At 38.4% G+C, this 24265-nt stretch overlaps 1 protein-coding gene across 1 annotated transcript in view; it reads left to right on the top strand.

Annotated features, from left to right (window-relative positions):
• Window positions 1-16518, top strand: part of LOC140739145 (protein transport protein Sec24A-like) — a 69510-nt gene extending 52992 nt beyond the window's left edge. The window contains exons 15-23 of the mRNA XM_073067125.1: window positions 2206-2364; window positions 2551-2724; window positions 4674-4784; window positions 5634-5818; window positions 6815-6952; window positions 7030-7134; window positions 10209-10301; window positions 10559-10662; window positions 15010-16518. Coding sequence (XP_072923226.1) covers window positions 2206-2364; window positions 2551-2724; window positions 4674-4784; window positions 5634-5818; window positions 6815-6952; window positions 7030-7134; window positions 10209-10301; window positions 10559-10662; window positions 15010-15124 — 1184 coding nt within the window. The 3' untranslated portion in view covers window positions 15125-16518. The remainder of the gene's footprint in view (window positions 1-2205; window positions 2365-2550; window positions 2725-4673; window positions 4785-5633; window positions 5819-6814; window positions 6953-7029; window positions 7135-10208; window positions 10302-10558; window positions 10663-15009) is intronic.
• Window positions 16519-24265: the final 7747 nt, after the last annotated feature.

Below are 24265 nucleotides of genomic sequence, written 5' to 3'. Positions count from 1 at the left end.
ATTGACCAGCATTAGGCCCTGTCAATTTTAATGTTGTCTTCCTCAAGTTCAAGTTCCCTTTCTTCTATCTGTTCCCATCACCCTGCAAGACCTGTCCATTCTTTCACCTCAGCCTCTTGTGCATGAATTACTCACTTTGCCATTGCAGTGTCAGCTACAGTATGACATCTGGGGCCAAAATACAGGCTATAGAATTCTCTTTTAAAATTTGTCTCTTTCTTAAAGTATTCTTTTAAAATCTACATGTTTTTCTCTAATGCCCTTCCCTTGGACAACATCGGTGGCGTGGAGAGGGGAGACTTGCAGCTTGGGCAACTGCGGGTCTTCCATTTAAAAAAAAAACCTTACCCAGGCTTGCACTCTGGAAAATTTCCAAGGCACAAATTCATGGTCTATCAAGACTAACGGAGGCCTACTACATGTTTTTCTAAACTTTTAGTGTTTATCAAAAGTGTTCACCCCCCTTGGAAGATTTCACGTTTTATTGTTTTACAACATTGAATCACAGTGGATTTAATTTGGCTTTTTTGACACCGATCAACAGAAAAAGATTTTCATGTCAAAATAAAAGCAGATCTCTACAAAGTGATCTAAATTAATTACAAATATAAAACAAAATAATTGATGCATAAGTAATCACCCCCTTCAAGTCAGAACTTGGATGCACTTTTGGCAGCAAATACAGCCTTGAATCTGTCGCTATCAGCTTTGCACATCTGGACACTGCAATTTTTCCTCATTCTTCTTTACAAAACTTCTCAAGCTTGTGTCATATTGCATGGGGATTGTGAGTAAAAAGTCCTTTTCAAGACTAGTCACAAATTCTCAATTGGATGACTTGGCCACTCCAAGATGTTAACTTCGTTGTTTTTAAGCCATTCCTGTGTAGCTTTGGCTTTATGCTTGGGGTCATTGTCTTGCTGGAAAATAAATCTCACAAGCCGCAGTTCTCTTGCAAACTGCATCAGGTTTTCCTCTAGGATTTCTCGGTATTTTGCTGCAGTCATTTTACCCTCTACCTTCACAAGCCTTCCAGGGCCTGCTGCAGTGAAACATCCCCACAGCATGATGCAGCCACCACCATGCTTCACTGTAGGGCTGGATATGCAGTGTTTGGCTCACACCAAACATAGCTTTGGCCATCAGACCAAACAGGCTCAATTTTGATCTCATCAGACCATAGAGCCTACTTCCTTCCAGCTGCCATCAGTGTCTCCCACATGCCTTCTGGCAAACTCTAGCTGAGATTTCATGTTAGTTTATTTCAACAATGACTTTTTTTGCCACTGTTACATAAAGCTGTGACTAGTGAAACACCTGGGCAACAGTTATTGTGTGCGCAGTTTCTCCCATCTCAGCCACTGAAGGCTTGTAACTCCTCCAGAATTTTCGTAGATCTCTTGATGGCCTTCCTCACTAGTCTCCTTCTTGCACGGTCACTCAGATTTTGAGGACGGCCTGCTCTAGGCAGATTTACAGCTGTGCCATATTCTTTCCATTTCTTGATAATTAACTGTACTCCAAGGGATATTTGAGTGACTTGGAAATTTTCTTGTATCCATCTCCTGATTTGTGCTTTTCAGTAACCTTTCTGTGGAGTTGCTCAGACTGTTCTTTTGTCTTCATGGTGTAGTTTTTGCCAGGATACGGAGTCATCAGCAGTTGAACCTTGCAGATACAGGTGTATTTTTACTATAATCAATTGAAACACCTTACTGTACACTGGTCTCTAAAAACAGATCTTCATTTAACTAATTATGTGACTTAAAACCAATTGGCTGCACTAGTAATGATTTGGTGTGTCATATTAAAGGGTGGTGAATACTTAAGCAATCAATTTTATTATATTTATATTTGAAATTAATTTAGTTCACTTTGTAGAAATCTGTTTCCACTTTGGCACAAAAGAGTCTTTTTCTGTTGATTAGTGTCAAAAAGGCCAAATTAAATCCACTGTGGTTCAATGTTGTAAAACAATAAAACATGGAATCTTCAAGGGTGGTGAATACTTTTGATAGGCGCTGTATTTGACCATATGGCATTTGCTAATAAAATATTCAGTGAAATACTCTGGAATGTTTTGCTGCAGTTTTTAATAGAAAATATTACATTTGTGCAAGTTATTTAAGAGGGAAATATAAATAATTTGTGTGCTTTTGTTTTTGTAGTTCTATCTAAATTTGACAATTTGCTAATATTTTTCAGCTTGTATTTCAAAGTTTTCGGCTGGTTGCATTTACTGCTACCCGTCCTATCATCACAAACACAATCTCGTCCAGGTGGAGAAATTTCAAAAGGACTTTAAGCGTTACTTGACAAGAAAGATTGGCTTCGAAGCAGTCATGAGGATACGTTGTACAAAAGGCAAGTCACCAATTAGAACATTCAGGTGCAGGAAATCAAAACGGTTATAAATTACCTCTACTTCTGCAGTGTTTAGGAGCTCTTGTAACTAGATTTTACTATGAGGCATAGCTTGAAAGACAGTTTAATTTCAGAAATGTTGCCATTTTGAAAATGAAGTAATAAAATTTGTTCTTCTCTCATCAGGCCTTGCCATCCATACTTTCCATGGAAACTTCTTTGTGCGTTCTACAGACTTGTTGTCACTGCCCAACATTAATCCTGATGCTGGGTTTGCAGTACAGATGTCAATAGAGGAGAATCTGGTGGATGTGCAGCTTGTCTCATTTCAAGCTGCCCTATTGTATACTTCAAGTAAAGGTGTGGACAAACAAAAACATTGATTTCTATAAGTTTTAGCAATCACTCCCCTCTCCTTGGCTTTGTTGGCCCTTATCCCAGCAGACCCATTACCCCTTCTATTTCCCCTTTTGATCTTCCCATTCCACATTCCTCCCTCCAGTTCCCCTCCATATCTCCTTCCCTTTCTTCCATGCTCCACTGTCATCTCCTATCGGAATCCATCTTCTTCAGTCCTTTGTCTCTTCCACGCAATACTTCCCAGCTTTTTGAGATCATTTCCATTCTCTTTCACCCCCACTTACCAAACTGTCCCCTCACATCTGGATTTACTGATCACTTGCCCACCCCTTTAAACCAGCCTGTATTATTTGCTTCATCTGCTCCTCCTGATGTAGAGTTCTTTTCCAGGGGAGTTGTAAATTCCTTACCTTGAGGCTCGTGGGATTAAATCATTGGTGTTTTCAAATACAGAGTAAGATATACTTTTGAAAGATTAGATATTTGAGGTTTGTGGGGGACTAGCATGGAAGAGAAAGTTATGCTTATCAGCTATTATCGTATTGAAAGGCAATCCTGACTTCCAATTGCCCAGTGGCCTATTTCTGCTCTTAATTTCCTTTGTTAATGTGTTCTTGCACTCCTCCCGTTATATTTGGAAACTAAATGGGTGTAGTTAGTGTAAGTGAATATGATATTTGTAATCATTTAGCAATATTTGCTCTATCGGATTTATTGGGAATTGTTTTGCTTTTGGTCTTTGGCACCTCCACATGTGTAGAACTATCTATGCTATGATAAAAGTGAAATCCTGTAGGCTAGATATACAAAAAATGCTGAGCAATCTGGGCATCCTTTGGAGTTATGATCAAGATTTGTTAGCCTGTAGTGCTAATCAAATAAAAGATTTGAATCTCCCTTCGAGCTTATTTTTTCCATACATCTCCAGTGAGTGTAATTGTTACTGATGGGCATGTCTACTACTTCTCCACTGCCTCCAAATTTCAAATCTGGTACTGTATATTGAACTTAGAAACAGAAAACCTACAGCACAATACAGGACCTTCGGCCCACAAAGCTGTGCCAAACTTGTCCTTACCTTAGAAATTACCTAGGGTTACCCATAGCCATAACTTGAGTATATTTTTCAAGCTTAATATAGGCTTAGCATGATTTCTGATTTACCATTTCTCCATTTTTTTTGTAATTGAACCCATTTCATTTCTAAAAAGTCTTATTACTTTCAACAGCTGTTTTATGTATATTTCTATCTCATTCTGTTTGTTTACCTCAGTTGTCAAGCAGCATTATCTTTCAGGTGGTTGATTGAAGTTGTTCCATAAGCAGGTGGTTGTGGTTGGGGTCGGGTCTGGGCGCAACAGCAGTTAGATATATTGGCTCTCTTACAAATGCAGCTTCCTCTGTACGTACAAGACAACTAATATCTCTGAATGAGTGCACAAGTAAATTTGATTTTTGGTGTGGCAATGTGCTTATTCCAAGTCTTTTCTCCCATTGAATAGAAATGGTCCTACACCAAAAGCAGATGTAATATTGCTAGCCACTTAAGTCTACTGAAGAGTTGCTCTGTGTTCCGACTTCATTCATTATTGATTAGTATTCAATCCAATGTTTATACGCTTCCCTATCCTATTTGTGTTTTTGCATTCTTTGCTATTTTCCATACCTCTGCTTGTAATACTTTCTTGGGGTTTGAAGGTTTAATGCACAATTTCAAGGTCTAACTTAAACAGTTTTCCTCTCCCTTTGAATGTACTGCCTCCATCTCCTCGCCACACTTCCCTGAAGTTCCTTGCTGAGGCAAGATTCAAAGAATAACAGGTGTTGAAGCTTGATGGGAGAAAATACCACAGAAAGTTGTGTTGCACTTGTTTAGTGTTTACATACTGCCATTTTGTAACCAATTCAAATATTTAAAAAATTGAAAACTGTGTCTTGAAACACTGCAGGTGAACGTCGCATTCGGGTTCATACGATGTGTCTGCCAGTTGTGAGTTCACTCGCAGATGTCTATGCAGGAGCTGATGTTCAGTCTATTACTTGTTTGCTGGCCAGCATGGGTAAGTGCCTAAACTCAGCCTGTCAGAGTTTTGTTTGAGAAATTGCACGTTTTGGTTTTCTCTGAGCACATAAATGGAGGTTCTCCCTTTTTGGACAGGCCCGTTAGATCTTGTAGAATATTTCAGTGTATGAGATCAATGTATATCCACATACCCAGACTGTGGTTTTACTTTTGTTAAATGTTGTCCTGGCGTCTTACTTTCGGTAGTCATGCCTCTACAGACCATTTCTGTGATGCGTATGCAGATATATGTTTTGTCAATGACGTCACCCTCTGGCACTACTGTGCCAATATGTGCTGGTCTTTCAAATCTCAAAGCAGATTATCATAATGATAATGCAGTGAATTCCAGAGTACTTGCAATGTGGCCTGACGGGCTAGGCCTGATGTGGGAAGCCCTTGGCTGAGTCTCAAATAAGGCATTCAGGACTGAGATAAGATTTTTTTCAGTCAGAGGGCCGTAAGTCTTCTGGAGTTCTCCATCTATGAGCGTGGTGTAGACTGGAAATAGACTAGTACAAGGAAATAGCACAATCACTTTCTGAAATATAAGAATTTCAGGATGTATATTGTATACATTTTTCTGACATTTAATGTCATTTAATAGCTTATTGAAACCTATTGAATTTTTCTCATTGTGTGGACATTATTTAAAAATTAATAATTGAGGTCTACTTGTTGAATCTATCTGCTAAGCTAACCTGTTAAGTAAAGAACTGCTATAGAAAAGAGTATAATTGTGTAGAAGAATTCAAGAAAGCCGAGCAGTGCAATTTAATCTTTGCAGTGTGATGCAAGATTTCAGTTTTGAATTTGATCGTGCTTTGCCTCTTTTTTTTAAATTTAGCTGTTGACCGATCTATTTCATCGAGCTTGAGTGATGCCAGAGATGCTTTGGTTAATGCTGTTATAGATTCACTTGCTACTTATCGTACAGCAGTTTTAAGCCAACAGCAGCAACAACAGCCGGGTGTAATTGCTCCCTTCTCATTACGGTTGTTTCCTCTCTATGTCTTAGCTCTACTGAAACAGGTATGGAATATTTTTCTCTTCCAAATACCTATATCTCTTGCATGGAATTTAGATGTCAAACATTATTTTTAAACACAACATACTTAAACATTTTCATGTGGTGTCCGAGTAATTTTTCTCTAAAACTTGATGGGATACTTTGTGAGTCTCCATGCATTTGATGCATAGACACAGACTTCCTTCCATGTACACTATAGTTTAGCATAGTTTATAGAGAAAAGATACGGAAGTTTTACAAGTTCTTTAGGCCTTATGTACTGAAGAATGTCTTCTGGTGGGGCTGAGGTTTGCACTGGTGTTCATTTAAAGAGTCATCCCTCTTCTGAAGCGTCCAAAATTATTTTGTTTACTTCTTTCATCCTTTCCTTCACTCTTCAGCTCAGCTTGGTTCGTAACAAATCTTAATTCTATTATTCTGGTGTTTTGACACCAGACAGTTACGAAACACTTAGTAGTGCATCCCGCACTTGGTATGAAGTGACCAAATAGTAGATTTTTTTGTTTTACTGACCATCAGTAAATAAAGGCAATTATCATTTGCTTCTGTCATATCTTAAAGAATATTTTGCAATGGGCGCTGTTCAGTCTTGGTATTCCAGTTTTTTTTGATGACTTTAAATGATTGAATGCACATTCAAACTTTACCAAAACAGACAATGGGAATATTATTAGTGCAAATACTCATGGAGTTTCTTACAAGCTACTCTTTTAACCATCATCTCCTATTTTCTATGTGTGTTTCTTATGTGACTTGGAAATGGATTAACCACTGCAGAGAGATGCTAGTTTTACTTCTGCCTGTCTAAATTTCAACTCTTCATGTAGAAATACTAGCATAATTGGAACTTGATTTTAGGAAATTGAAGCTAATTTTACTAAGTTAATGTTGAAATGTTGCCTATTAAAATGTACTTTCACTTCTGGTTTTATCCTCAAGCAGTACATGTGGTACTGCTAATGACGTGGTGGCTAATGACGTCTCTACCTTTATTGCAGAAAGCTTTCAGAACTGGAACTAGCACAAGGCTGGATGACCGTGTGTTTTCCATGTGCGAAGTGAAATACCAGCCTGTGTCTTACCTCATCCTCATGATTCATCCACATCTGTACAGGATTGATAATCTGTCAGATGAGGTAGGCTTCATTTTGTTCTGTTTCTTTTGGAGCAGATATTAGTAACAAGCCATTTTTAATACATTTTTATTTTACAGGGATCCATTAATGTTAATGATAAAACTATACCTCAGCCACCAATTCTTCAACTGTCTGTAGAGAAACTAAATCGGGATGGCGCCTTCTTAATGGATGCTGGCTCTGTGAGTGACTTGTTATACAAATCCATTTGGGTTGGCTTGTATTTATAATTTCTATTTCTAGTGGCTGATTTTTTAGATTTTGGTGTACCATTTCTTGGAAAAGTGCAGACTTTATAGGACCTAATTTAGAGGCCAGGCACTATGTGAAAAAATGTTACTGTAAATATACTTCATTGTAGTTTCATTCTGAAAACCAAATCTCTTGTTTGCAGGAGATAATAAGGATTTCCTGGATGAATTTTTAACATGACAAATATTTAGTTGGAACGTTAAGTGGATTATAACGTGTGTTTGTATGTATAATAAGCTTATAACTTGGGGATTTCTGGAAATAGCCAAATTTTATTTGTGTAAAAAAAAATTGGCCATTTATGTAGCGTTTCCTGAGTTGATGCATAACTTCCCGATGCTGTTCTGGCAAATTAAAGTGTTAATGTTGTATTAATACAGCTTTTTTATTTGAATGAAAGTATTAATAGATTCTCAGATTGCTTTTTTTTCCTGTTAGTTTCTGATGTTCACCTGATCTAAATTACCCAGCCTGTCAGTAAATATTTAATTCTTTGCTGTTGCATATACTCATTTTTGTTCTCGATCATTTATGCTCTTGCCTGCCTTAAATTCTACTGATTTAAGTCTTAGCATTTTGATTAGCAAAGTTCCTGTAGCTCTTTGGAAAGAGTTCAAGATTTAGTAATATTGTAGAAAGGATGCTTCAATTCTAAATGCTCTAGCTTAAATGTTTTTCATGCCCTGTGTTCCACATTGCACCTATCAGAAAAGATAATTGATCTGTGATGACCTTGACTTTTTTAAACACATCAATTATTTCACAGTTGTGTAGTTTCAGGGAAATACAAGGTGTTCTGTGTCGCATGATCTAATAATTTAATCACTTAAATTCTGATATAATTGTAGTGAACTTCAAGATTCAAAAACTTTATTGTCATTCCAACCATACATCAGCTCTGCAGGGCAGAATGAGACAGCATTTCCCAGGGGCAAGTGCAGTCATAACAAACGCAACAATAAGTAGTAAAAACAACAGTAAATAGTAAAACACAACAGCCAGAGGTCGGTTAAAATCAAGTTATAAGTGTCCAGTGCAAGTTAAAAGTGTCCAAAGCAGAGTCAGGTAGAGCAGCTATTTAGCAGTCTGACTGCCTGTGAGAGGAAGCTGTTTAGTAGCCTTGTGGTTTTAGTTTTGATGCTCCTGTAACGTTTACCTGATGGCAGAAGAACAAACAGTTTGTGGAGAGGGTGTGAGGGGTCTTTAATGATGTATCGTGTCTTTGGGAGGCATTGACTCTGAAAGAGGTCTTGGACAGAAGGTAGGGAGACCCCAATAACCTTCTCTGCTCCCCTAACCACCCTCTGCAAGGCTTGTCGGCAGCACTGCAGCTGGAGTACCAGGTTGTGATGCAACTTGTGGCATACCCATGACAACTCCATTTTCCTTGTAGCCCATTTGACCTTTTATTTTTTTCATATTTAGCATCTCATTACTAGAATTGCTTTTGTTCTCACAATTCATTCTTTTGACACATGAGTAAAAATTATTAACCTACTGTGCATTGTCACACTGAAGACCATTGGTCTTTTCCCTTCTCACTTAGCCTGCCCATGCATCTTTTCAGCTTCCCACTACGATGTATATAACTTACTGCGTTTCCTTGCTTAATGCTAGTTTTATATCTGGACATACAACTGCCTTTTATCTACAACTTTAATGTGTGTAGTTTACGCAGTAGTAGACAGTTGCCAAGGAGGGACTGCAGTAAAAAATCATTAAACAGGTTCTTGTGATGTTGGTTACTTAATGAGGAGTGATTAAGTAGACTATAAGTAATTCATGCAAAATGCTGGAGGAACCCAGCAGGTCAGGCAGCATTCACGGAAAGGAATAAACAGTTGACAAATTAGGGCAAGTCCCTTCATCGGAACTGGAAAGGAAGGGCTAAGAAGCCAAAATAAGGTTGGGGGGGGGAGGGAAAGGAATACAAGCTAGAAGGTGATGGGTGAAGCCAGGTGGGTGTGGGAGAGAGGGATATAGTGAAAGGTGGAAAAGGGCTGAAGGAGGAGGAAATGATGAGAGAGGGGGAGCAGTGAGGATCTCACTCCACTCCGTCGATGAGAAAATTTCAACTTATCAACTAGCCTTCTGTTCAGGCTTCGTCCAGAGGTGATCTGATAAAATGTACAATAGTTTTAAGGGCAAAGGAAGGAGATTGCTTACCCTATTTGTAGCACCAGTGATTAGATTGTAACAGTATGGGATAAGTCATTCAGGACTGGAGTGAGGTGAAATTTCTTTTGCACTTAGAATGATGAATGTTTGGAATTCTTTACAGCTCATTGCTGTGGACAATATTGAGTTCATTCAAAACAGAAGATGGGTAAATTTCTGAATATTAAGGGAACAAATATCATCTTGAGAATAATGCAGTAAAGAGTGCTGAGGCAGATCAAATCCATCTCGGGTCCAAAGAGCAAATAATTACATCCCAATATTTTAATGGTGAAAGGCTAAGTCCCCAGCAGTGATTCCTGGGAAAAATCATTGATGTACTCTTGGCTTTTGAATAAAGGGAATTGCTGTTAGTTTGCAGAAAATAGTTAAAGTGAATGTAATTTATTTCTAGAGCCATTCCTGTGATTCTATGTAGGTTTTAGTTTGTAGGATTTTCACTTACAACTGCGGTTTGAAGTTCTGGCTGGGATTTCAGATAGATTAATTGCCAGTCATGTTGAGGGATGCACTTACATTAAGCAATATTTTTCAATGTGATTACCATAGTTAAGTATTTTCTCAGATGTGCTATGCAATTTTGTTTGCAGTTTCTTTGGATAAGACGTCTCAACTCAAATCTGGCACTTTGCTGGACAGATAGGATTATTTGAATTTGCTATGTAGTCTTTGGCAAATAGCTTGTATTTATTTTGAATATATAGCTTGATTTTTGTTAACTTAAAATTGCTCCAAACTTAATTATTTGATGATTTGAGTAATACTAATTTTTATTTTTAACATGGGGAGGAAAGTGACTTAAAGTTATTAATCTCCTTTCTTTCAGGCTTTCTTTCTTTGGGTCGGAAAAAATTGTTGCACGCACTTCATCAGTCAAGTTCTTGGTGCTTCTAGTTATGCTTCGATACCACAATACATGGTAGGTCAAGTGCATCAATTTTTCTCATGCCTCTGGAATTTGCCTTTGATTTTCAGCAGTGGAAATCTAAATAAATAGCTACTCCTGTTTATGTAGACAGTTAACACTGATTTGTGGCTCTAATTTCCTAAATAAGAGTTTTTGTGAGAATGTCAAAACAACCGATCTTTTTCTGCTGGCTTTTGATTATTTGAGAATTTATGTCATTGACTTTGACATTTTTCCATACTAATAATGTTCATAATCCATTTAAAAAGACACAGCTTCCTGAACTGGATACAGCTGAATCGGAACGTACCAGAGCCTTCATTTCCTGGTTGCGGGATCAAAGACCATTTTATCCTGCACTTCAAGTAGTTAAGTAAGTGATGTAATTTTCCATACATGTTCATACTGCAGCACAGAAAAAGACTATTTTGCTAACCAGGCCAATGCCAGCACAGGTTTCCCCTGCTATCCAAAGGTAGAGTGTTCCTGTGAAACTGTTCATAAGCCAAAATGGCGTAAAGCAAAGAAGCAATTACCATTAATTTATATGGGAAATTTTTTGAGCATTCCCAGACCCAAAAAAATAACCTACCAAATCATACCAAATAGCACATAAAACCTAAAATAACACTAACATATAGTAAAAGCAGGAATTATATGATAAATACACAGCCAATATAAAATAGAAATAATGTATGCACAGTGTAGTTTCACTTACCAGAAACGGGAAGATTGAGCCAAAACCAATTTGTAAGGGGAAAATCGGCACGTACACGCATGCGCGCACACCTGCCCGTGCAAGGTTTCATGGTCATGGTAGTCTTTCTCGGGGTAAACACAAGTTTAAAGCGGGCATCTTTTTTCGTAAAAGCAAAAATCCTCTTTCGGTTAGCGAAAATTGTACTAATGTAGGTCTTTTGTAAAAGCGAAATGTCATAAAGTGAACGTTTGGAAACCAGAAAACACCTGTATTGTTTTCCATATTCTTAACACTACAAGTAAAGTTTTTCTTGTATTCCCTTTTGAGTTTGTTAGTGACTTTAATTTACAACCCCTAGCTCTTGTGTTTCACTCTAGCAGAAATGTTTTCCATGATTAAAGATAGAAAATGCTGAAAGTGTAGAACAGGTGAGAAAATATTTCTGGTCAAAGAAACACTTCAGGTCAGTCAGAACCTTGAATTTAGAAAACTTGTGTGCTTAAACTCCGATGAAGGGGAAGGTTCAGAACAAAGATTGTCTGTAGAATGGAGATCAGAAGAACACATCGTATATTAGTCATGACAAGGAGTTGGTGATGTAGGTTTGTTAACAGTAACATGCCTTTCTCAGGGGCATGTAGAATACTAGATACAGAGGGGGGATCTATAAAGGAGAATGCTGGAAAGGTAGCATCTGTGGGGGAAAAAAACATTCATCTAATGTCCCAGGCTGATAATCTTCCTTCTGCCCCCTCTCACCTCACCCCTATCCACTAACAGCAACTGGCTGACACTAGTACAAATAGAATATTGTTCATATGAAATATTTGAGATACATTGTTTATATTCTTTTCAGGATTATTTTTAATTGTCATTTAGTGTTTGTAAATCAAATTGTAAATTTGCTTTAATTAGTTTTAAGTTATTTTGCTAATTCAAGGTATTGGAGGCCCTTTACCCGAAGTTGTAATCTCACAGAATAGCATATGTAATGTAATTGTGAGATTTGTTTTGATTTAAAATAATTTTTAATACCATTTCTTTTATCCATTTTCAATAATCCTCTACCACATTTTTGACATCTGTAATGGTGCTTTTCCAAACTATTTTCTGTCAATAACAATAACAATTTCAATAACAAAACAGCATTTCTGGGGGATATGAGAGAGGCGGTGGATAGCTGTAGTAAAGAGGAAGATTGGATGAGCATCCAACCATGATTGTATGGGTTTCCACCATGGATTGCCTGGATGGTGATCTGTGTCAGAACTCTGCTGGCTGTTTATCTCATTTCTGAGATGTCTGCACCAGTCACTACAATTATAATAGACTTGAGACTTGTCACCTTCATTTTTTTGTACATGCTCTGGATTTCTTCTCCCATTGGGAAGGCTTTGGAGTCCTATTGGGAAGAGGACTTGCGTCTTGAGTTTGAAATTAAATTTAAAGTGTTGGCATTGACTCATTTGGATTTTTTATTGATAACATTCAAGAGAACTGGAAAAATTTCCATGGTGGGGGTGTAGATAGGGTAAATGCATGGTGGCTTTTCCCACTAAGTTTGGGGGAGACTAGCACTAGAGGTCATGGGTTAAGGGTGAAAGGTGAAATGTTTAAGGACAACATGAAAGGAAGCTACTTCACTCAGAGGGTGGTGAGAGGGTTGAAGGAGTTGCCAGCAGAAGTGAAGATGATCTGATCTCCAAAAGTCATAAAGTTAAAGATGAAACATTTTTTTCAAGCAAGATTAGTGTATTATTTTTGTTTTGTACAATTTTAGAGTGGAAAAAAGGAAAGGAGCACCATGCAAACTTTTGAGCTCTCATCTAACTTTTACCAAGGACTCAGAACTTAATTAGCTTGTTAGGGCTATGGCTTGTTCACAATCATCATTAGGAAAGGCCAGGTGATGCAAATTTTAAAGCTTTATGAATACCCTGACTCCTCAAACCTTGTCCCAACAATCAGCAGCCATGGGCTCCTCTAAGCAGCTGCCTAGCACTCTGAAAATTAAAATAAATGATGCCCACAAAGCAGGAGAAGGCTATAAGAAGATAGCAAAGTGATTTCTCAGTTCGTAATGTAATTAAGAAATGGCAGTTAACAGGAATGGTGGAGGTCAAGTTGAGGTCTGGAAGACCAAGAAAACTTTCTGAGAGAACTGCTCGTAGGATTGCTAGAAAGGCAAATCAAAACCCCCATTTGAACGGAAAAGACCTTCAGGAAGATTTAGCAGACTCTGGAGTGGTGGTGGACTGTTCTACTGTGCAGCGACACCTACCCAAATATGACCTTCATGGAAGAGTCATCAGAAAAAAACCTTTCCTGCATCCTCACCACAAAATTCAGCATCAGAAGCTTGTAAAGGAACATCTAAACAAGCCTGATGCATTTTGGAAACAAGTCCTGTGGACTGATCAAGTTAAAATAGAACTTTTTGGCCGCAGTGAGCAAAGGTATGTTTGGAGAAAAAAGGGTGCAGAATTTCATGAAAAGAACACCTCTCCAACTGTTAAGCACGGGGGTGGATCGATCATGCTTTTTGGGCTTGTGTTGCAGCCAGTGGCACGGGGAACATTTCACTGGTAGAGGGAAGAAGGAATTCAATTAAATACCAGCAAATTCTGGAAGCAAACATCACACCGTCTGTAAAACAGCTAAAGTTGAAAAGAGGATGACTTCTACAACAGGATAATGGTCCTAAACACACCTCAGAATCCACAATGGACTACCTCAAGAGGCACAAGCTGAAAGTTTTGCCATGGCCCTCACTGTCCCCCAACCTAACCATCATTGAACATCTATGGATAGACCTCAAAAGAGCAGTGCATGCAAGACAGCCCAAGAATCTCACAGAACTAGAAACCTTTTGTTAGGAAGAATGGGCGAAAATCCCCCAAACAAGAATTGAAAGACTCTTAGCTGGCTACGGAAAGCATTTATAAGCTGTGATACTTGCCAAAGGGGGTGTTACTAAGTACTGACCATGCAGGGTGCCCAAACTTTTGCTTCGGGCCCTTTTCGTTTTTTGTTATTTTGAAACTGTAAAAGGTGGAAATTTTTTAAAAAAGTAATCTTGCTTAAAATATGAAAGAAATGTGTCATCTTTAACTTTATGCCTTTTGGAAATCAGGTCACCTTTTACTCGCTTAGCTATTCACAGTAACAGAAATTTTGACCAGGGGTGCCCAAACTTTTGCCTGCCACTGTATGGTTTGGATACAGATTGATGGGACTAGGCAGAATAATAATTCAGCATGGACTGGTTGTGCCAGAGAGTCTGGTTAATACTTCATTATTATGCCTAAGATGGATATTTGTTAAAAGCAGAGTTTTGAAATATTAGGAAGAATAATTAGTACTATGGAGGAAGCAAGTTCACTTTGGCAGAGAATGCTATGAGGAAAGGTATTTTCTTTGCATTTATATAATTTAACCTACTCACAAGAAGAGAATAAAATAGCTCTGTGCCCTGAATCGTTTGTTTTACATTCCAGCATCTTTTTGTTGTATTTGTTCGCATTTCCCACTTAAAAACAACTGAAAAAGCATTATTTATACAACTTACAACAGATTTAAATTTTTAAAAGGAAAAAATGTTCTGAATAATAATCTGAGGGTGCATTTCAATTCTAAGCACCATATGCATCCTTTACATTTCTACTGAACTTATATTTGGAATTCCTAAAATATCAAAGACAGCAAAACTGAATGTTCAAATTCTGATTTTTATGGAGGATTTATTATCAACATACGAAGATAATTTTTCATTTTTATGCACAAATATCAAGAAATTATCCATTGTGTTACTACCAGAACAACACCAAGTCAACAACAAACGGATGAGAAAAGACTCTTATTCTTCTATGGATATTAATGTGTTAGACTTTCTTGGCACTTTTCCCAGTAGTTTAAAAGCAATAAACATTTATTCAGATTGGTGACCAAAATTGAATTTAATTTTCACAAATTTTTACAATTTTCATAACTTGTGTTTATTTTGCTCTTTCCATGTTGTAGGGATGAGACTCCTGTAAAGACTAGCTTCTTACAGAATATGATTGAAGATAGAACAGAATCAGCATTGTCTTATTATGAATTCCTACTTCATGTGCAACAACAAGTGAATAAATGATCCACAGAAGAAATGTGTTTCAGTTGTGTGGAAATGGCTCTTGCTGGCACAAGGAGAACCAGTATTTATTTCTGCTTAATAAAATAATTAAATATTGGGATCCTTGTGTAAATCACATTCTAGCTTTCATTGAGGCAGTCTACATTTTCTGCACAGTGTGGAAACATTTAATAAATGGTATCACAAAATATAAATAGAACTAAGCCATTTTTATGTTAATAGCATTTTGAAGATTTACCTAGTAAAACTTAGCTACATACAGTTGTGAAGACCTAGGTACTGTTCATGATTTGGGTTTCTTCTGTTGGGTGTATGGAACTATTTTTGAATATCACACAGGAGTGATAGCAGGGTTTAAATATTCTATTTGTAAGAGCTGTGGAAACTAGAGGAAGTCATCACGGTGTAGAGTTTGGTGTAAATTTCTGGTAAGTTCAAATCAATCTATGGTTGAATGTCTGTTCCTCCCTCAGATGAGACACATTATTACAGGAGATGCTTGTAAAAAAAAAATTTGAACGTGTAACAGTGGATTGTTGTCATTTAACTGTATGAGTTCTTCACAACTAGCAGGTTAAAGATCGGGCACACTTGAAGTTGCTGTTTGTAATCATATGTGCTGGTAAAGCAGGTTTTAGACGTTGGGCTTAACATTATAACATTTGCTTCTCCTGTTTTATTACATCTAGTCTTGAAACCATGAGGTATGATTACATTCAGTGTAACCTTATCCTAAATTTGGTATATTTTTCTAGTTTCTCCTGCTTTTTTTACTAGGAAAATACAGATTTATGCGAAAGTGACTTATTTATGTAATTCACAACATATGGTAAAGTGTGATTTATATTAAGGTTGCTGTATTGCTAATATTGCATCTTTTGTGCTTGGAGTATCATGTGTGTCACCTTTTTAAATTTTGTCTTGATACTTAAGTTTGAATGATTCTAATGCTACTAGGCAGAGATTGTAACATTACCTGCCATGTCTGATATTTCTACTTGAATAGAACAAACACTTTTGAAATCATTGGAACGTGTGTATTTTGCAGACAGGATTTTTATTACAGAATTGTTTAAATAGTGAAAAAAATGAATGCTGCAAAACCTCCTGTAACAGTATCTGGGACCACAAATGTCAATTTGAAAGTCCATACACTATGAAATGTAATCTGTAAATAGTAAATTGCATTTTGTAAAGTAGTGTATAAAATTGTAACAAATTAAATCCTAATTCTCTAAAGTGTCTAATATTGAGAATTTCATTGTTGATGTGTTCAGCAATTTAGATGTTTCTTGAATGAGTGAAATTGAATGGAGAGGAGAACATAACCTTGCATTCAGCAGTTTGCATTTACTCTTAAAATCATAATTATTAAACAAAAAGTGCATTTGTAATGGGTTTGAAGGATTTTTGTTGTGGAGGCGAATGTGGGGAGAAATTGCAGTGAAAAGTCACGAGATCCATTCAGTGCACTGCCTAATTTGCTGGTAACTGGAGAGCACCAGGTGACAAAAGTGGTATAAGAAAATGTAAAAAAACATGATATCGAAATGGCTCACAAGATTGTAACTACATTCAGACATGCCTAATTAATAATTTTCTGACCAGCTGATCTCCAAATAAACACTTGTATCAGATTGGAGTAAAATGCCACCAGGAATCTTTTGTCTTTATGAACACTTTTATATGTTGAGTGGATTGACATAACACTGTAAGCAAATATTTAAGCAAGATGTGTCACAAATTTAACCCTGATAATTGACAGCAGCAAAACCCATTAGGTACATTTTACTGGGAATGTTGGATTACCATAGTTTAGGATTTGAACCAAAATGTAAAACTCCACTTCATTGTAGCATTTCTGCAACAGAGAATTGTTCAAGAACTAATTATTCTCATATATGAAGTCATGCCTCAGACTCTAAATTTGCTATTTATTTGACTTGTGAAGCTTTTGTGGAAATTTCATTTGACAGCAATACACAAAGTCCACATTTAATTATGAATAATAGATCTGAAATTTTGAGTAAACTAAAAGAGATCTAGGATCTATTTGAGTAAGAATTGCTCAACAGACTTGGGCAACTCCTGAGAACTGAACGATAGTAAAGTAGTCCATTTCTTTGGGAAGTATCCATGTATTTGCTGTTAATACTTAACCATGTCCACCCTTGAGATATTTTACTTTAGCATCTAGTTTAATTGATGTGATGGCAATATATTAGTACTATATTTTACACATTCGAGAGAAATGGTTAGGTTACAGGATTTTTTGGTGGGGAAATGTTACTTTCATCAATTAAAGATATAATTTCTGTTAGCTGTTGATGCATTTTAAAGAACTTTGCAGGTTGCAGGTTTCATTGCACCTGATGACAGATTTATCAGTTGTTGCTTTGTGGTAAGTATGTGGACATTACGAAGAAAGGTGGAGGGGCAGATAACATTGAAAAACCAATGCAGAAGGACTTAGACAGAGTAGGAAAAAATAGGCAAAAAAGTGGCAGACGGAATATAGGGAAGTTAATGGTCGTGTGCTTTGGTAGTAGGAATAACAGAATAGACTATTTTCTAAACTGAGAAAATTCAGAATTCAGAGATGCAAAGGGATTCGGGAGTCCTCGTGCAGGAATCCCTAAAGGTTAACTTGCAGGTTGAGTTGGTGGTAAGGAAAGCAAAGGAAACATTCATTGGAAGCAGACTAGAATATAAAAGCAAGGATGTAATGCTGAGGCTTTATAAGACATTAGTCAGACCACTTGAAATATTGTGAGCAATTATGGACCCCTTGGCCAAGAAAGAATGTGCTGGCATTAGAGAGGATCCAGAGGAAGTTCATGAGTATTATTCTGGGAATGAAAGGGTTAACACGTGAGTGTCTGACTACTCTGGGCCTGTATTCACTGGAGTTTAGAAGAATGAGGACAGATCTCATTGCAACATATTGAATGTTGAAAGGCTTAGTGTGGATGTGGAGAGGATGTTTCCTATAGTGGGAGAGTCTGGGCTAGAGGGCACAGCCTCAAGATATCCCTTTAGAACAGAGATGAGGAGGGATTTCTTTAACCAGAGGGTGGTGAATCTATGGAATTCATTGCCATAGATGGCTGTGGAGGCCAAGTCATTGCATATATTTAAAGCGGAGGTTGATTGGTTCTTGTTTAGTAAGTTTGTCAAAGGTTGGAGGCTGGAGAATGGGGTTGTTGAGGGATAATCAGCCATGGTGGAGCAGTCTGGATGGGCTGAATGACTCTTGAGTCCTAAAGTCTTATTTTACTATCTCCTGAGCAAAATACACTATTTCCAACCTTTGTATCCTTTTTCATATTAGGGTAAGCCCCTTCTTTTCCATCTATGTCAAGTGCCCTGGAACTTTAGTTACTATGGAGTTGGGTTGTGCCCAGTCAGTGAGTGGAAACACAAGAAGAAGCAGTGATTTCATGTAGGTCTGCGGCTGACGTTTAAAATCAATGAACGGGATTTATTGGGACAAATAAAAATCAGGCAGGGGAGAGCAGAGTGGTCATTGTGCGAGTGGGCCAGTGTTAGTGTGGCTTCGGCACGATCAGGCTTGGAAGGAGTATATTGTAAGTTTCTTCCTCATTTTTTCATTCCTTGTCTGTTGAGGCACAGTTAGAGCAGTGAGAATAGCTCCAGAGGTTGTGTTTCTGTGTGGGGTGTGAGCATTCTGGGAGACCTCTATTCTCCCAGGTAACCACATCGACATCAGGTGACCTTCAGCTCACAGGGAGACTGAAGAAGTGATAGATATGAGCTACAAGTAGTCAACCCGAGGTTGCAGGAGGCAGGTAACTGGGTGACTGATGGGAAATGGGTAGCTAGTACAGCATACCCCTCAATAATAAGTATACCACTTTGGATACCGTTGAGGGGGATGACCTAGCGGGGAGCCATGGCAACCAGGTTTCTGGCACTGTGGTTCAGAAAAGCAGAGAGGAGAAGAGGACTGCAGTAGTGATAGGAGAATCCATAGAGGAATAGAGATGAGATTTTGACAATAGAGACATCTGGATGGTATGTTGCCTCCCAGATGCCAGGGTCAGGGATGTCTTGGATTAGGTCCACAGCATTCTAAAGGGAGAGGGTGAACAGCCCGAAGTCTTGGTACATTGTGGCGCCAATGACAGGAAAGGTGAAGAGGTCTGAAGAGAGATTTTAGGGAGGTAGATTAAAAACTGAAAAACAATCTCTAGGATAGTAGTCTCTGCCATGCACCAGTGAAGGTAAAAATAGGGTGACTGGGCAGTTTTGCTAGAGTTGTTCTGGAAATGGATCAGCCATGATGAAATGGCAAAGCTGACTGGATGGGCCAAATGGCCTAATTCTGCTGCTTTATCTTGCGGTCTCATACCTCAGTATCAGTTTTCATGTATTTGCATGTGCATTACAATGTACAAAAGTATGTTAGGCATGTATCAAGTGCACAAGAAGTATTTAAATAATACAGAAATCAATGAGTCATGGCTGAAATAAGTTTATAGCTGGAAGCTTAATGTCCAAGGATACTCTTTGTATCAAAAGGGCAGGCAGGAAGGCAGAGGAGGCAGGCAGTGTTGCTCCATTGTTAATAAATGAAATCAAATCATTCAAAAAGGTGATGTAGGATCAGAAAATGTTGAATCATTGTGGATAGAGCTAAAGAACTGCACGGGTAAAAAGACCCCCAAACAGTTGTAAGGATGTGGCTTACAAATTACAACGGGAGGTAGAAAATGTATGCTAAATGGGCAATATTACAATAGTCATGGTGGACTGGAAAAATCAGGTTGGTGCTGGATCCCAAGAGAAGGAATTTCTAAAATGCCTACTTAATAGCTGTTTAGAGCAGCTCATTGTTGAGCTGACTAGGGAATAAACTATTCTGGATTGGGTGTTGTGCAATGAACCAGAATTGATTAGAGAGCTTTAGGGGAAAGTGATCATAATATAATCAAATTCACCCTGAAATTTGAGGAGAAATTAAAGTTAGATGTATCAGTTTTACAGTGGAGTAAAGGGAATTGCAGAGGCATGGGAGAGGAGTTGGCCAGAATTGAATAGAAAACAACACTGGAAGGGATAGATAGATAGATACTTTATTCATCCCCATGGGGAAATTCAACTTTTTTTCCAATGTCCCATACACTTGTTGTAGCAAAACTAATTACATACAATACTTAACTCAGTAAAAAATATGATATGCATCTAAATCACTATCTCAAAAAGCATTAATAATAGCTTTTAAAAAGTTCTTAAGTCCTGGCGGTAGAATTGTAAAGCCTAATGGCATTGGGGAGTATTGACCTCTTCATCCTGTCTATAATGATAATGACAGTGCAGCAATGGCTGGAATTTCTGAAAGCAATTTGGAAAGCACAGATATATATCTCAAAGAGGAAGAGCTATTGTAAAGATGACACAACTGTGGCTAACAAGAGAAGTCAAAGCCAATGTAAAAGCCAAACAGAGGGCATATAATAGAGCAAAAATTAGTAGGAAGTTAGAAGATTGGGAAGCTTTCAAAAATCAACAGAAGGCAATTAAAAAGTCATTAAGAAGATAAGGATGGAATACGAAAGTAAGTTAGCCAATAATATTCAAGATGATATCAAAAATTTCTTCAGATACCTGTATTCCACTTGAAAAAATTACTTATAATTTAAGAAATAAATATGAAACATTTCTGAAAATTTGGCGCCCTTACTTACAAAAGACAGGATTAAGTATATAGGTGCTCCGAAGATAAAATTATTGGTTATTTGGGGAAAGAAAGAAATATATATACTAAAGCTATTATGAACTCCGTGGAGCATATGGGGATCTTCCGATATCCAGGCATTCTTTCTTTCTTTCTTCTCTTTTTCTTTCTTTCTATAGGGATATGTTAGGGGGGAGAGGGGAAGGGTTGATAATTTTTTTCTTTCTTTCTGTAATCATTTGAAAACAAAAACATTTTTTTTAAATTCCTCAGATACATAAAGTGTACAGAGAAGTGAGAGTGGATATCGGACTACTGATAAATGATGCTGGAGAGGTGGTAATGGGGGACAATGAAATGGTGGATGAACTGAATAGGTATTTTGCATCAATCTTTACTGTGGAAGACACTAGCAGTATGGTGGAAGTTCCAGGTGTCAGGGGTCATGAAGTGTGTGAAGTTACCATTACTAGAGAGAAGGTACTTGGAAAACTGAAAGGTCTGAAGGTAGATAAGTCACTTGGGCCAGATGGACTACACTCCAGGATTCTGGAAGAGGTAACTGAAGGGTTTGTGGGGGCATTAGTAATGATCTTTCAAGAGTCACTAGATTTTGGTTTGGTTCTGGAGGACTGGAAATTTGCAATGTCACTTCACTCTTTAAGTAAGGAGATAGGCAGAGAAAGGAAATTATAGGCCAATTGGGTTGACTGCAGTGGTTGAGAAGATGTTGGATTCAGTAATTAAGGATGAGGTTTCGGGGTACTTGAAGGCACATGATAAAACAGGCCAAAGTCAGCATCGTTTCATTAAGAGGAAATCTTGCCAGACAAATCTATTTGGACAACACACACAAAATGCTGGTGGAACACAGCAGGCCAGACAGCATCTATAGGGAGAAGCGCTGTCGACGTTTCAGGCCAAGACGTCGACAGCACTTCTCCCTATAGGTGCTGCCTGGCCTGCTGTGTTCCACCAGCATTTTGTGTGTGTAGTTCGAATTTCCAGCATCTGCAGATTTCCTCGTGTTAAACTTATTTGGAATTCTTTGAGGAAGTAACAGACAGGATAGACGAAGGAAAGTCAGTGGATGTGGTTTACCTGAACTTTCAGAAGGCCTTTGACAAGGTGCCACACATAAGGCTGTTTAACAAAATAAGTCAATAGAGTTGTAGAAAAGATACTAGCATGTATAGAGGATTGGCTGACTGGCAGGAAGCAAAGTGTGGGAATGAAGGGAGCCTTTTCTGGCTGGCTGCTAATGAATAGTTGTCTTCCGCAGAGGTTGGTGTTGGGACCACTTCTTTTCACGTTATATGTCAATTATTTGGATGATGGATTTGATGGCTTTATGGCCAATTTGAGTTGGTGGTAAGGAAGGCAAATGCAATGTTCATATTCATTTTGATAGGACTGGAGTATAAGAGCAAAGATGTGATGCAGAAGCTTTATAAGGTATTGGTCAAACCACACCGGAGTATTGGGTGCAGTTTTGGCCTCCTTAGCTGAGAAAAGATGTGCTAGTGTTGGAGAGTGTCCAGAGGAGGTTCACGAGAATGCTTAACATATGAAGAGTGTTTAATGACTCTGGGCCTGTACCCGCTGGAGGTTAGAAGAATGAGGAGGGATCTCATTGAAACCTATCAAATGTTGAAAAGCCTATATGGAGAGGATGTTTCCTATAGTGAGTAAGTCTAGGCACAGCCTCAGAAAGGGATGTCCATTTAAAACAGAGATGAGGAGGAATGTTTTTAGTCAGATGCTAGTGAAGCTGTGGTATTCATTGCCACAGACAGCTGCAGCCAAGTCATTGGGTATATTTAAAGTGGAGGTTGATAGGTTCTTGTTTATTAGGGGCATCGAAGGTTATAGGGAGAAGGCAGGAGAATGGAGAGAGAGATAATAAATCAGCTGTGATGAAATGGTGGAGTAGACTCGATGGCCCAAACAGCCTAATTCTGCTCCTATGTCTTATGGTCTTACAGTCTTATATCAGATTTTACCTTGGACTACTCCTGTTACATTTCATTTAAATTATCCATTGATTTGCTGTTAGTTCAATATTTGAGAGTATTTGATTTTTTTTTGTAAGATTGAGTGGAGTTATGGGACCATGTGATGAGAGCACAGATGGTAAGACTACCCATTTGGGCTAGAGCAGATAGTAAGAGGTAGGAGTGAAGGGTTAGGGAAACAAACGGATAAAATTGGAGGGAGGGAACTGTGAAAATGAGGGCAGTACCTACCTGTTAACATATGCTACTCAGCCAACCAGTCATCCCAGAACCCCTTCTTTTCACTCCCTTCTCTCTGTGCTTGCCATCTCAACTCTGCTCTCTCAACTCTGATGCAAGGTTTTAACACAAAGTGTTCTCAGTTTCTTTCCTCCTACAGATACTGCTGAATGTGCTGAGTTCATTCAGAAAATTGCTTGTGGCAATGAGAAAGAAATGGAAGAAAATGGTGCTGAAGTTACGCAGCACTCGTGGGAACACTAGTAGAAATGTAAACGTGTTAAACAGGCCTTTACCTGTTTAAATACTTAGTGATACTTGAAGGATGTTCCCACACCTTTAGAAGAGAAACCTTTTCCCAGAGAGAGAAACGTTTAATGGGGAGTAGTAGTACTGCTCTGCCAGCTGCCTGATCACACTGGTCACCTCTCTTTGGGGTGTGGTATGCTTCGTTTAGCAGTCACCTCTGTGTTCAGTCAGCGGCACAGCCGATTAGAGAGGCTCAGCATAGATGGCAGGCGATGCTCATAGAACGGTCTTGACAACCAGTTAACTTCTGCCCCTATATTAAAGCTGCAGTTTATATTGAGTATTGTGAACTCACTGGCAATCACAAACTTCCAATTTTAAGGTATTATATGGGGATTATATTTAGAATTGCTTTGGCAGTTGATTCTGTCCAAGTTCAACATGGTAGTTCTACTTTTCAATTATCTACCTCTGGGTAATGAATGCTAATGGAATACATGAGTATATTGTACAATATTAATGCATAAATTAGTAACTCAATGTATTGGTGCTTGTCCATCGTATCTGACAATAACAGGAAAGCTGTGCAGGAGAGTTTTTAAAGTGGAAAACCCACTGCACTGGGACAATTCCACTCTCTCGGCCCCGGGGGTCATCTCAGTTGGAGTCTTCTGTGGTTGCAGTGGATGACCTGGTCTACATCTGTGCTTCATCATGCCCTTTGCTCTCCAGGGAGCGTTGCAGAGCCGCTATCTTGCCCATTGAATCTCACTGTAGATCTCATCCGCCCAGTCCACCCAAGCTGACTTCACAAGCTAGGACAGGCATGTCGCTATCTCATCAGGGTAAGAGGCCCACAGGCTACCCTCACCAGGTTTAGCCCACCTGTCGAAGTGGGGTACTGGGGTGCGACCCCCGTCACACGCAAGTGGCTACTTGGAGCCTCGGGTGAGATCTGAG

The sequence above is a fragment of the Hemitrygon akajei genome, chromosome 15, assembly GCF_048418815.1.
Source record: "Hemitrygon akajei chromosome 15, sHemAka1.3, whole genome shotgun sequence".
NCBI classification, from domain to species: domain Eukaryota; kingdom Metazoa; phylum Chordata; class Chondrichthyes; order Myliobatiformes; family Dasyatidae; genus Hemitrygon; species Hemitrygon akajei.
Note: the sequence above shows the minus strand (reverse complement) of the source record. Positions and strands in the feature narration are given on the sequence as shown.